General features: G+C 34.9%; 1 protein-coding gene across 2 annotated transcripts; it reads right to left on the bottom strand.

The window, feature by feature from the left end:
• Positions 1–3257: 3257 nt before the first annotated feature.
• On the bottom strand, positions 3258–6314 carry LOC118746249. 2 transcript variants are annotated; one of them, XM_036480080.1, is made up of 7 exons: positions 5867–6314; positions 5041–5162; positions 4863–4982; positions 4538–4750; positions 4034–4360; positions 3807–3966; positions 3258–3747 (listed from the first exon to the last, which is right to left on the bottom strand). In XM_036480080.1, exons 1-7 carry the CDS (start codon positions 6090–6092, stop codon positions 3278–3280), a joined length of 1638 nt encoding a protein of 545 aa, XP_036335973.1. In that variant the 5' UTR covers positions 6093–6314; the 3' UTR covers positions 3258–3277. The 2 variants fall into 2 exon arrangements, with proteins under 2 accessions (XP_036335973.1, XP_036335974.1); XM_036480081.1 differs by having other exon boundaries at positions 5897–6314.
• Between the last annotated feature and the right edge of the window lie 8324 nt (positions 6315–14638).

The following is a 14638-nucleotide window of genomic DNA, read 5'->3' as shown; positions in this document are numbered from 1 at the left end:
GCTATGATAGTCTACCAAAGCCGAAATATGTCAGATCAACTATGGAAATGTAATTCTTACGTTGAAAAATAGTGTTGATATTTTAAGATTGTTTCTTTTCAATTCAAATTGCATTACTGTTGATTTAAAAATGCGTATCTTTCATTCAACTTCGAAAATAAAGTGATTTAAACTTGACTTTGTTTTTGTTTTAACAATGATTACTGTCAATTTAAATACTCCCAATGTTGACGTAAGAATATAGAGTTGTTAATTTAACATTGAAAAGTAGTTGGTTTGACTTTTTTTCAAGGTTGCTTCAAACATGCCTTCAATGTTGGTTTAACTATTTAGCACTGTATATTTAACATTTAAAAACCCTAAGCTTATAATTTCCACAAGTATAAAAACAAGTTATTTATATATTTTTTTAATTTTCTTTTATTTTAATTTAAAAAAACAAGTAATTTTTTTTGTTAATTTTTTATAAAAAAAATTGTTCATACTATAACAAAAATCAAAATTTCAAAATTCGTCCAAAATTTAGAACAATTCAAAAAATTTTCTTAAAAATTATAAATTTTTTAATGGAATTTTTAGTACGTAGTTTTCAGTCCATTCAATTTTATTATGATAAAGTGCAAATCGAAGTGGCTCAAAATTCGCTTTGATTTTTGTGATTTGTTTTCCTCCATATAACGCACGCTTGAATTAATTTTCATGTACATACATACATACTAAAAATTCTGTTTAAAATATTAATGAAAATTTGTTGAATGAAAATGTTGCTGTATGGTCAATTGAGTCACAGTATAATAAATACAAAATCAAACATACTTAACTCTACAATAAGTATTGCCATTATTTATTGAATACAGGTGCAATGGCTTACTTAAAAATTTGGATATTTCAATAATATGAATTTCATCAATTTTACTGCCAACTTCGAATGATTGAAAATGCACAAAATTTTTTTATATGGATTGGGTAACATAATACGTATACCTTTTCGTTTTGATATAAAAAGTTATGTATTTTATAAAGTTTAAATACATCGCTTTGGAAAGCTAAATAAAAGTTGGTTTTATATTTCGTGTTTTTATAAACAACTTCCTCTAATATTAGGCAATTGTTATAATCAATACTTTCATTGTAAACAATTTTAGAAAAGTAGTCTGTTTTTGTTAAATTTATAGTTTTAAGGGCATTATATTCGATTTCGTTTTCCACACCGCTCTCATGGTCTAGTAAAAATTTGGCAAATTGTAATCCAGATTTAACAGTCAGTGAATAAGGAGAATTCAGTCTGGATGTGGTATTACCTAAATATGTTTTGGCTTCTTTGTGTTTTGCCTCAAAACGCATTCCCCACAAGTATTTAAGAGGGCCACATTTTTGAATAGCTGTCGAATAGTGAATGAGGAAATGATGTTTGGGCTTTAGCGCTCCATATAATTTAATGTACAGTAAATGGTGTTGTTCTACAAGATGTTGTAATTTAGTTAGTTCTTGGGGCAAGTATGTCGATTTGCATAAAAAATCTAGAATTTCCGATAAAAGGGTAAGTAACTTCCAATGCTTGTTCTCAATTAGAACAATATCGCCAATCATTAAAGGCAAAAAGTGAATAAAACATTTGGCCTCACTTGCCGTCATTTTTAAGTTAAAGTTTTTTAGCTTTACATAGTCCAAAGCGGCTGAATCATTTCCGAACTCGGTTTCCCCAAACTGAAAGTATTGTTTTCTATTATTTATGACGTTCAAAGTAACAACACCTTCTTCGATTAACCCCATTAAAACATTGCACACATCGTAAGCACATACACCCTCATACAAATCATGCATTATATCAAAGCAAAAGTTTTGTGTAACATGGTAACTCTCTAGTCTGTTGAACATACATTCTTCTTTAATTCCTGTCAATTGAAAGTTATGCTCCAATAAGTCTTTTGCATAGTTTTCTTTAGTCCTTAAAGAATCTTTGCATTCAGATGTATCACATTTCATTTGTTCTTTCATCCTGCTGCATACACGACAGTATCTTTTGGAGTTAAACGATTGGACAAATCCAAGAATAGAATTCACTGCTAAATTATCTCCAATTACCACACCCAGAATAAAACGAACTCTATATATTTCACTTCTTGTTTTGATATTAACACCATCTTCTAGTATTTTTAGTTCATCTATAAAATGAAAAAATGCTTTTTCGTTCCCAATGTTCTTTAAATTTGGGGTGCTTATAAATGCAGCATGAAATATATAGTTCAGTTTTGATTGCAGTCGTTGTGGTAAGGTAGGAAAAGAAACATAACATCCACAAATTGAAAAGGTGTGGCTTCCAAGGGGGTTATTCACTTGGAAGTCGTCAAAATAAAGAATGTAGGGTATGACTATGTCATCTTTATACATTTGACTCTTCATTTTGTAAATATCCCCACTTGCAAAATTTTTAATAACAGTTCCTCTCATACTATTGATGGTATTTTCGATTGTTAATTGCAAAAGTCCCGGAATCTCAAACAACTTTTTAAACCTAAATAATAGCGGAAGAATATGAATATCAGAAATTTTGGGACCCAAGGTCGGATTACCCTGTTCAGTCACTCTTGAAATAGATTTGTTAAGTGTAATTGAGTTTGGTTCTTCGTAAAGACCTAAACTTTTTAATACCTTAAACAATCTGTATTCAGACTTTATGTCCTGAAAAGGGCCGTTACAAAAATTTAGTATGCATTTGAAATCGTCTCGAATTTCGTTAAATATATGAATATTAATTACATGTTCAATTGCTTCTGATACATATTTAAATAAACCTGTAACCATTTTTTGCACCTCAAGTACATTTTTTCTCGTCATACAATTGTTTTGATGTAAACTTAAACATAAATGTAGTGATTTTTTCTTTAAATTACTAACTAAATTCAACACATTGTTATCTTCTAATACATTTTGGCTTATGTTATGTGATATAATGTAATCTGCTGACTTATAATTTATAGTTGCGGGAATGTAAGTATTGTTATTCATGGCATTATTAGATACTTTGTTGATTGATTCGGTATAATTTGCTGAGTTATAATTAGTAGATGTGCCATTATTAGAAACTTTGTGTTGTTTGTTTAAGTGTCTTTGAAAACTTGTAAAATTTGTAAATGTTTGACCACAATTGTGTTGGGCACATTTTATTTTAAGAAACTTCGTTGTCAGCAAATGGTCGAATTTAAAGTGACGAATCAAAACAGTGGATTCAGGAAATTTTTTAAAGCATTGAAAACAGATGAACATATTGAAAGTTTTAAGTATTTTGTAAAAAGTTTATTAGAGACACCACATTCGAAGACTTGCAGTCGAATTTTGTAGTAATGTCAAAAAAATATTTCTGAATAAAAATCCAAACTAATTCACATCCTTCAGGATATGATAAGGAAAAAACTTGAAAAATTTTAAAGCAAACATCCAAGCTCTCGAGAAATGTGGAAAATTTGTATAAAGTAGAATCGAAATATATGAAAAAGCTGTTTAGATCATTAACAGATCCAACTACAATTAGGAAAGGTTGTATTGTCAAATGGCATGAATAATATTTACAAACAATTTCGTCAATTTTTCGTTGATAATCATTTATGGACTCAATACGCAAAATAAAACTTTCCTGTGCGTCAATGATTGTAATTTTTTTAGAGCGTTTTCCCAAATTATTTGTAAACCTTGAAGATGTTTGTAATACCGATGTGAGCAATATTGAAAGTAAGTAATCCTGGGAATCTAACAAAAATTTGCATTAGATGAGTCTTTAGCATACTTACGTATTATAAGAATTTTACCTTTATTTGTCAATGATTTTGCCAACGAAAATAACTGCTTACAAGTGTCATTATTTATGTTTGTTTCATAAAAGCGCACAATATTTTTTTTAAAGTGGTCCCACTTAGAGTGCAAAGAATCTTGCTTCAATGGGTACAAAAGATCGAAGTCAATTTTAATCTAAATAAAGTGAAAAATTTAAAACAAATAGAACTTACATTAAAATACAATATGCTTATTTATTTACCAGCTCAGGTGCCCGTGCATCGGCCAATTTCGGCCAGGCTTTTAAAAAGTCGGAACTCGCCAAGTTCTTCAAGTCTTTTTGCCTGGCTGAAAAAGTTTTAGCCCACTTATCCAAAACTTCGTTCCAATCTGCGCTCTCCTTGCTGAGTGACAACTTTAAAGCGCTGATAATGGAATTGTTGAGTTCTTCAGTACATTGCTGCGTATTGTTTTCTTCATTGTGAGGAATATTATGCGACCCTTTTTTGCCCTTGCGGCAGTTCACGTATTTATAGAATAGTTTTCCACTCGGATTTTTTTTTCCAGTCCGGGGAATATAGTAATATTCCTGAAAATTTTAATATTTATTTTATCAAGAAGTAATGGCGAATGTTTATAATCGCAATAAAGTTAACTTTAAAATTAATCTTTTTTACATTTGTTACTTTCTAATTTTAAACTTAACTTTATGTTGCTTATAACCGTGCCCTAATTTATTTGATATTCTTATATAACATAAAATCACCTTTGTTTCTACTTCACTAGGAAAAACGGAGCAAATTTCGTTTACCAGCGAATGAAAATCACTTGGTTTAAGAGAAATGTTTCCGTAACATATTTCTTCGATTAAAATAGCTATTATTTCGTCCCTGTTGATGTTGTCAAGTCTGTTGTTCTCTTTGTAGAAGTTCAAAATTTTTGTTCCACGTGCGGTGTTTGATAACAGGGTAAATAAATCCTGTAGAAAATCAAAGGCTATATATAAATAGGGAAATAACTTCGGCCAAAAAAAAAGGTGCTATGCACTTGTGAACTTCAAAAACGCTCACAATAACACTTCGAATTTTTACCTTGTTTATGTATGTTCGGCAAACAGGAGACCTGCTACTTGAAGTATTAGAAGTCGTTGGACGATTAAGCCAATTTATAACATTGGAATCAGCGGAAATTGTGTCATCGTCAATGTCAAACTATTAAAATGAAATACATTTTAAAAACGGGTGTGGATATTAGGCTAGAATACCATACCTCTTGCTTTTTCCATCCGATAAGCTTTTCCCGAAATTCTACGCGAAGTCCTAAAGGTGGAATAGCTTCTTTAAGATCCTCTTTTCTTAAAAATTTTAAACTTCTATATGTTACTTGTGCGGCTATAATGGTAAATGGAGATAAACAAAAATTCATTCTTAATTGTACGCAGATATTTTATTGTGCATACTGGGGAGCATAACTGAGCACATGGTGTTTTTTTTTAATATTTACACTGCTTCTCGAGGTAATGCTTTCGAGGTTTGCTTTTACCAAAACCATATAAACCAAACGCAATACAAATCAAGAAAAAGTTGAACTTTTGACCTAATTTTTTAGAAAAGTTTTCGGTATGCAGTAGCATGGATGCACTGTTTTTGCACTCTTGTGGAAGAATAAGCACAAGAGCATTTGGAAGAATTAAAAAAAATCAACGCCAATTTTTATAAATTGCACTTCTTATAAGAAAAAAACAACGCAAGAGCCGTCAGCAAAATAGTTATTAAAACTCAACGCGATTCTTTAGCCACATAAAATTTACACTTGTTTTACTCAAATCTCATAGGCGATGTTACTGTATAATTAAACATTTTTCATATTTTCTAAATATTGTATAAAGTTTGGTTTATATCGTAATAGCATGAATAATAATAAAAAAAATCACCATACACTCAATTATGTTCGCCACTGTATATTTCGACTTTAGATGATTTATCGCAAATAGATTTTTCATGAAACCACTCAGGAAAACTATCTTTTTTTGGATTCAATGATTTAAGCATACAAAATGTTTACACTGCACTTTTATTTATTCTTTAATACTCACATTTTAAATATTCAAACACATTTTCCATACCAAAACCTTTTAAAAGCGCCTTTAATTTGTGGTCGTCGTTTTCTTCCTCGCTCAGAAATGAATTTGGAGTTATAGTATTAATAACTTCGCCAGAGCCTGAAGTTAGATTAATCACTTCGCCAGAAGCTGGAGTTATATTAATCACTTCGCCACCTATTGCGTAGAATACATTTTCAAAAACTTCCTCACTTTCCATTTCTATAAAAATCTTTTGATTATCACCTTTTTAAATTTTTGCTTTCACAACCGAACTTCACGCGTCAAAAATTTTTCGCAAATGAAGCTTCTTTTCATGCAGTAATGTAGATCAGTAAACCAGGAACCGTTATTCATATGTACGTTTTGTTGCTAGATACAATTCAAGAAAGTAAGATCTACCGCAAAACAACTTTGATTCGACAATGTTGCAATTTCAAATTAACAATAACAGTGTGGAAGTAAAAATGACTTTTAGTTATTTTGCAGAAAACTGAAACAATGTTGATTTGAAATTATTTCTAGTTAGATCGACTATTGAATTGTTAAATCAACCTTAAAATTGTTATGTGGTCATTTTTAAATGTTAAATCAAATAGGTTTTCTTGAACTTTGCACAATTGTAAAAATGACGGTGATCGGAGTTATTTTAACATTTCAGTTTTTCCCTCAGTGTATTGGTTTGGAAACATAGCATCTCGAAAGCTGAGTGGAAGATCGTCATATCTCGGCAGCCGGTTGAAAAACACCTTATCTCAGAAAATCTTCCAACAACGCCCTATTTCAGAATTCGGTTCAGAAACACCCTATCGCAACTTCTGATGCAAAAACGCCCTAAATCAACACATTTTCAATATATTTTCAGTTGAGATAGGGTGTTGTTCAACCAAATTCCTACATAGGGCGGTTTTCAATGAAATTTTAAAGTAGGGCGTTCTTGAGCCATTTTCGGAGATAAGAAAAAAGCGTGTCATTAAATGACACAAAAGATACCAAGGAGAAAGTGTTATTTAAAAAATAATGCTGAAAAGTATTTATTTAAATAAAATCGCACGTTAATTTGGATATACAGTCAAACATCTCTATAACGAACTTCGAATAACGAAGTCTTCTCTATTGCGAATCAACGCTTCAGTGGCCCGTTATTCGAAAACTGCCCACTTTCTGGAGCTATCTGCATAAATTGCCGTCGACCCTGAGACTAGGTCTGTGACAACTTCCCATTGGCTCATCACTATTACTCTTATGGAGTATTTGCTGTTTAAACATAGTAGAGGAGTAATCTAGTTGTCGTAGATTATTCGGTAGAGTTGGTGGTATTGCTCAACGTCATTTTACACAGCCGTATTAGTTTCGCGGGGATAACAAATTCAGACATCGTGGCATAAAGACAACTTCTTTCGTTCTGACGAAAGCGGCTTTGAAATTCAAAAATAGATGGTGAGTGTCGCGGTTTTTTTCCAAGATTTGACATATTGTGAATATCTGGTCTGTGATGGATTTTCCAGGTCTAAAGCCACACTGATAAGGCCCAAAAAGTTCGCTGACGGTGGGCCTTATTCTTTTACACAATACACTCGATAAAACCTTGTAACTAACGCCATTCTTGTGAATTGGGCAGAGCACACTTAAATGACAGTCGTCGGAGTTGCGTTCATCTGACCATATTCTGCATAAGAGTTGATGCATGCACCTTATCAACTCCTCGCCACCGTACTTGAATAGCTCAGTTGGCAGGCCGTCAGCTCCAGCAGCTTTGTTATTTTTCAGCCGCGTAATGGCTACGCGTACCTCGTCAAAGTCAGGCGGCGAAGTCGATCAGCCTCAGCACGTTATCGGACGTTTCGTCGTGGAGGCTGAGTTTTCCGACAGTGGCGCCAAAGAGCCCTTCCTTGCCCACCTTGGCATTGAAGTCGCCAAGCACGGTTTTGATATCGTTTCGAGGGCAGCCCAAGCTCCAAGCGCTCATAGAAGAGATGCTTGAACACCTCGTCCTTCTCTTCTCGCTTTAATGAGGATTGTGGCTAGACTTTCGCCCACTGGGGTGAACGCTAGTACTCGGCGACGAAATCTCTCTCCCAGCACAAATCCAACACCGAATTTGCGCTCCTTTACGTGGCAACTGTAGTAGACGTCGAAAGGCCAATGGTTGTAAGTCAGATTAGACTGAGCATGCTTTGAGGTGCCATTCACGTATTACTTTAATAATTCCAGCTATATGACACTTGACAAGAGCATATGTAAAAATTCCATAATTTGCATAAAGGAATATTGGCAGATGACGCTAGGTGTTAGTAGTCGCCTAAGCATCCTGATACCCTCCAGTAGCGTCGATCTTTCTACAGCTACGAGATAAAATCATATCCGACTGGCAGATCTTAAATTTTACACATCAACTCCCATCCGATTGGTGGTTGGAGCAGATTTTGACCATGATATAATAACATTACCAAAAACCCTTCGGGCCCCCCGCTGCCCAAAGCACGATCCGGCCGATCCTAAATAGTATATACCGCTACATACTACTTCAACTTAAAAATAATATAATGAAATATTGAATAAAGAATTTTGTAATTTAATATTTATGTGTATAATTATTAACTGATGTTTGTAGGTATGGTGGCGGTATTTTACATCACGCTAAACCTTACTATGCAGAGCTTGCACCACCCTGATGCCTAGCTGGTCATTTAAAATGACGCCAGAACAGGCTTTCGGATGGGGTGTTTTCACATACATACATTTCCAATAAGGAGGTAATACTAATGGTGTTAAATAGTGAAAATAAAGTGAATCGTGTGCTTTGGATGGTTCAATCTATTTCTTTTCTTGTGTTAAAGACACTGTAGCTATTTAAGCGAATGAAAAAATTAGCAGATTTTTTCGTGTAGTTTGATAAAAATCCAAACCAAATTAACTAAGGTATTTTTCTAATTTAAAGTACTTTTTTTTGAATGCGTTGATTTTCAAAATGATATTTACATAAAGCTTCTACGCTGCCAACAAGTCCAGATAAAAGCTCGAATCTTGGAGAAAACAAATTTCCCGCGCATCTTGTAGAAAACAACCACGAAGGTCAAACCGTTCCAAATATACATATACGCATGTCTACGTAAGCACTTATGCACTTAAGTATGTATGTACATATGTAGATGCACTTTGTTACTCCTACCTCAGCTTTTTGTGCTACAGTATTCTAGTGTAACCGCATATTTGATATCTCAAGTCCAATCTCTCAATTATATTACAATGTTGCTAAGCAGTTGAACTGCAATTAAGCACGTCGAAAAGTGCTTCCAAAGAAAAGAAAATATATGCGCATTATATTAGCACTTCCTGCGCGCTTCCTTTATGCCAGAAAAGTGTGAAATGTCGCCAACAAAGAGTGCGACTGATTGTCAAAGCGACTACAGCTGCAGCAACATATCGGACATGCTCAAGTGCAGCGTAAGCGCGTTCAACTGCAGAGTTGTGATGCCAAAGAGCTCTTTACTCATTTGGAAAGGTACGAGTATACGTACATATATATCTACTTATATACTATACACTGTATATGATTAGTAAATATGTGTTGCACGTGCCAATTTATGTACATATGTATGCAGGTGTATGTATATATGCATAACTGTACATACATATATATGTACATTCGAAAATACAGAACGTGTCATTAGGTTGAATACAAGCTTCAAAGTCGAAGTTTTAAATATTTTTCCCCCCGGATATATGTATGCATGTTAGTACACGTACAAAGAAAGTAAAATATTCAGCTCAGCAGCTAAGTTATTGACGAGTTGTGTACTTTTTCCTTTGGAATGCTAGACGAAAACACAATGAGATTCATGTTGCCGTTTTTGTGTTGCATCGGTATTGTTGTCACCGTTGTACTGCAGCAACATGAAACACTTGAATGCTTCGCTTGCTGCAGCTCTGTGTAGCTCATGTTTCTGACGTCTTTATGCACCTCAGTGCCGATATGTATGTATGCACTTACATAGATATTTCTATAGCTTAGCAAGCATTTGAGATTTTGGCACACTCATGCGACCCTCTTTTGTGCTGTTAAGTGTCCGCTGCAACGATACTGGCAGCCAACCAACCTACGTCATGGCTACAAGGCAGAGCACTCGCAAAATAAAAATAAAAATGTGTTGAAGAAAATGTACCATTTGTTGCTCATGATCCTTTGCTGCTGGTGCTTCTGCAGCCTCTTTGCTTTTGTTATTATTGCTATTGCACGCTTACTGATATCTAGGAGTGCTCGCACTAGAAAAAAGTATACATGTTTCCGGTTCGTTTAACATATTGCCTCACGCTTGCGAAGCTACCACCTACTCGCTGTTGTGTCTGTCAAAAAGAAGTGCAGAGAGGTATGCGGGAAATGAATCATTCGTAGCAGTGAGAGTGGGGTGTGAAAGCAGGTTCCTTTTCTGACTGATACTGTCATGAATATTGTCGACTTTTAGGCGCGTCTTAAAAGGAACATAAGTGATGTGAGAATTACTTACACCTACGTGCTGCGTTGGAGAGTTGCAGGTATTCTTGAGTAGTGTCGCATGTCTGCGACAGCATTGTGTGCCACCTCCAATAACACCACCAATACCACTTATCTTCCCCAGGCATGTTGGCCGTCAGTGTCACACGTTTGAACAGGAACAGGATGCAATCGTTAGTTAGAGGATGTTGAATGTTGTCGTCTGTCTGAAGTGATATGGCTCGGCTTGATACTTGTAGAAATCACCCACAATTCATTGCGATGGCGCGTCGCATGTATAAGGAAAAGCGCATGAATGAATGAGTAAAGGTATAGATGACTGAATGAATGAGTAAAATGCGTTGCTAACACTGTTGTTGTAGTCAGGTTGCATGTTGTTCACTAAAGAAATTTTGTACAAAAAAAAAATAATAAAAAAATAACTGCGACTACATTGTAAGAAGACTTCAACAAGGGCCGTGGTTGTTAAAGCATATTCTACGCTGCGCCACCAGTCCCCTCTTACATTTACCTTTGCAGGTAGACACAGCAAGTGCTCATGTACAACGTACATCTTAACTTACATATGTACATACTTCTTTATTTATGAACACACGTAGATGTTGCATACAGGAGCTGTTGAAAACATAAATTCTACCCTGCGAGGAAGTTCATTTATTTTCAGTTGGAGTCCTTCAGAAAATTCAGAGTTGCTCAAGTTGCTCAAGGTTGCGGATGGGTACGGTTAGGTAAGGTTGACAAGACAGTCTTCTCTTGTTATGGGTGTATTTGGTGGCCTTAAAGGCCCATTATTGTGTCCATAAAGGTCCCCAGGATATCCCGATATTTTGGCGAATCTCGACACATAGAAAGGCGATGACTAAGCTCTCCAGGTATTCTTAAAAACGGGACTATAGCACAAGTTTTAGGAATCTTCATTTTTTCTCGTTACATATCCAGAAGTCATTGTCAGTCGTAAGTCCAAGATGCCTACCAACTCTGCCGCCTCACTGATGGCATAAATCTCAGTTAGTGACATTGGGCCGTATGCATATAAAACTACGAAATAGCTTTTACTTAAAATTTCATGCCTTTCACTTAAATTTATTTGAACATATCGAGTAAAAGGCCTGAAAATTAAAGAAAAACATTTGCTTAGGTTTTATGCATACGATGGAACACAACTCCTTTTCTGTTGGCCAATTCTGGTCGCTCTTTTGTGATTTCTTCTTTCCAACGGTCGAGTTGTGCACAGCTCACAACGCACTTTTCGGGTCCAATTCCACCGAACCCTCAACACAACCTTGTTTGCCGTCACTCGTTTGTGAAGGGTCATCGATCTCTGACCATGATCGCTTACGATGCTTATGCTCGTATCCAATCCAATCAATTTTTCGTCGCCCGGAATGATTCGCTTCAAAAATAGTTCGATTTCGTTGCATTTTAGCAGCATTTCACTGATCATCAGTCAAATTTCTTTGCGCTAATTTATGTTGCACCCAAACATCGTACTTCTTTGAGTAGCCTGCTACTTTTAGATGATTCCAAACTAACATGTAGTTGACTTTTAGTGCTTCCGCTATCTCCTTACAGCTTGCATGTCGGTCATGCTCAACCAATTGTATTATTACATCGGATTCTCCAGTGGCTTAACGGGCAAGGTACATATTTAACATCAATATTTCGGCAAGGGAATCAAGCAAACCTCTCCTGGGTCTGGCTTTCACTCACAGCATTTCCACCGTATACTTTACAAGCCAAAAATTTACGTAGGGCCAAGGTCGAGCCCAGTTTCCGACCAACATAAAAAAAATAAAAATGTTTTTGTAATAGCGGTCGCCCCTCGGCAGGCACTGGAAAATCTCCGAGTGTATTTCTGGTATGAAAATCACCTCAATTTATTATTAGTAATAAATCATGAGTTTCCTTCTATTTGACGAATACTTACCACTGTAACTTTACCTCCGTAACTTTAGTAAAGATTTAATTGGTATCGGAAAATAAGGGCCGCCACCGCTAGACAGGGACACAATTTGGCCACGAATTAAGGGCCCGTTGTGATACCATGACTTAAGAGTTTTGTCACTCCCCCTTGCTGAACTATTTTGAAACCTTGATGAAACTCGTCAGGCATCTAAGGTTTATATCTCCCAAGTCGTCAAGGTCACTAGAGAAAGGAGTCCCAGAAAGCGCGGTCTGTTCTTCGATAATGGCGGACAGTTACAGAAAAGATGGAGAACGGTCCCTTCCTTCTCATAGCTTTTGTTAGTTCCGAAGCATTTATGGAAAGGTATTCCGACCCGTTGTGCGTGTGTTTCCAGTTAGAGTATCTGCATAGTCGTATCTTCTTCGCAAGTTCATACGCCATAGACTTCGTTTTTAGGTGACACCTTAGCCTGGAAGACACTACAGTAGTCCGGGAGCCGTAATGAACGGCTCAGGATGGGGTGACTAGCGAAAACGTAACAAGGGTGTGAAAATATTAAATATTTCGAACTTGAAATTCAGCTGACCTTAACTACTTTTTCCTACCGGGTAGCTTCGTGTACTTGTCGCGCTTGGTTCATGTTGCTGACAGTTACATTCACGCCTTTCACTGGTTTTGAATTTGTAATTACACGCACAACGCCAGGAGGCAATAAGAATAAAAATATCAAAAACAGCAACAACAACAATTGAGTACCTACTTGCCACACAGCTTGATGTGCAACAAGGACACCTGCAACAGCAGCAACATGCTTTCGCTATGATTATACGTATGTAAGTATGTATGTTTGCACTATGCGTACAGTTGCCAACAGTAATAAATGTAAATACTGGTATATTTCAATAACAAAACAAACGTAATGTCGCTGGTAATGCGCGAAGACTTTTTAGGTATATATAAATAAATTATACACTTGTGGCCACGCAAACCTTACCACCACACTTTTAAACAAAATGAGGTAGAATTTTGTAAATTAAATTTTTTTTTTAATATACGTAGTTCAAATCGTAACTATGTAGAACTATGTATATAAATAAAATTTTCGAATTGTACAACATTTTACAAAAATTTCAGGTATGAAGCTTTATATCCCATTTAATTTTAGTAATGTACAAGTATGAAGTGGCCTAAAATTCTAGGCGATTTTTTAATTTTTTTTGCTGCCGGTTTGTAGTGTAGTTCCATATAACGCATGCTTTTCATATTGGGGAAAAAATGCGCAACATGTATGGAATTTAACAAAAATTACCATGTAGTCATTTCTGCTCCCCACTGTATATACTTACTTAAAAACAAATATATACATTTATGTATGTACATGGGATGAGTTTTTGAAATCTAAATTAGTATGTAAGTATGCATCTTAGGGCGGAGTAATTTGTTCGGAGCTAAATTTTCGAAAAAATTCAAATTCTACGATTAATTTTAAGCAAAAATGGCGAACAAACTATTTACCAAAAATGGCCTTTGACCCTCCCGATTTTCAAAAGAAAAACCAGTATATTTTAACTTTTTTGGTCGAAATTTATTTTTCCTTGTACCAAAAAATTAAATAGATATCTTTTATATTCGCGGTTTTGTGAAGTTAGTAGTTTCTTAAATATGTAGAAAACATAAAATTATGTATGTAAATGAAAAACTAAATGCGTTCAGAAAAAAAGAATCAGTCCAGCGCCTTCGTCTTGACCTGCAGGCTGTGTCGGAGACACAGACGCTAAACTTAATATTTTTAAGATCACATTTAAGTTTAAAACGGTACACGGAATATTCGTTTTGATTGTATTGAATTGAATTTAATAAATCGGTATGAATTGCAAAATATTAATACTTGGCAATAGAGACGCAGATCCACATTACCTTCAATCATATGTACCATTAGCTTGCGTCTGATATTGTGATATCTACATATTTCATGTGCCTGATGAATTAAGTTAAACTTTATTTTTTAAATACGTGACAACGCTCTTGAATACAGTTCAGAAATAAAGCCTTTTAAACTCATTTCATTTGATATTAGATTCTAATTTTAAAACAGGTGGCAACCCTAATCAAAATATTTTAAAACCAACACCTTGTTAAACCTTTTTCGACGGAAACATATATTGGGATACATATTTAAATTGTATATTTAATTCCCTTAATTCAAGTTGAATTTAATTTCTAACACATATGGCAAGTCTCCTTAATCAAAAGAAAGAAAAAAAAAACATTTTTAACGAATGCCAATTTATACCCATACTTTAATAATTCATTTGATTTATTAAATAATTTGAGTTTAAATTTTTACGCAGGTGGAAACCCTCTT

Source organism: Rhagoletis pomonella, unplaced genomic scaffold (genome assembly GCF_013731165.1).
Source record: "Rhagoletis pomonella isolate Grant_MI unplaced genomic scaffold, Rhpom_1.0 Rhpom_scaffold_00010, whole genome shotgun sequence".
In the NCBI taxonomy this organism is placed as follows: Eukaryota; Metazoa; Arthropoda; class Insecta; order Diptera; family Tephritidae; genus Rhagoletis; species Rhagoletis pomonella.
Note: the sequence above shows the minus strand (reverse complement) of the source record. Positions and strands in the feature narration are given on the sequence as shown.

Bases quoted from the DNA above. Each gene is read 5' to 3' on its own strand.
- LOC118746249 (XM_036480080.1), bottom strand. From the start codon at position 6,092: ATGGAAAGTGAGGAAGTTTTTGAAAATGTATTCTACGCAATAGGTGGC. The intron at 5,163-5,866 runs GTGAGTATTAAA...TTACCATTATAG, and splicing joins TGTGTTTGAATATTTAAAAT to CCGCACAAGTAACATATAGA. The intron at 4,983-5,040 runs GTATGGTATTCT...TCATTTTAATAG, and splicing joins TCGGATGGAAAAAGCAAGAG to TTTGACATTGACGATGACAC.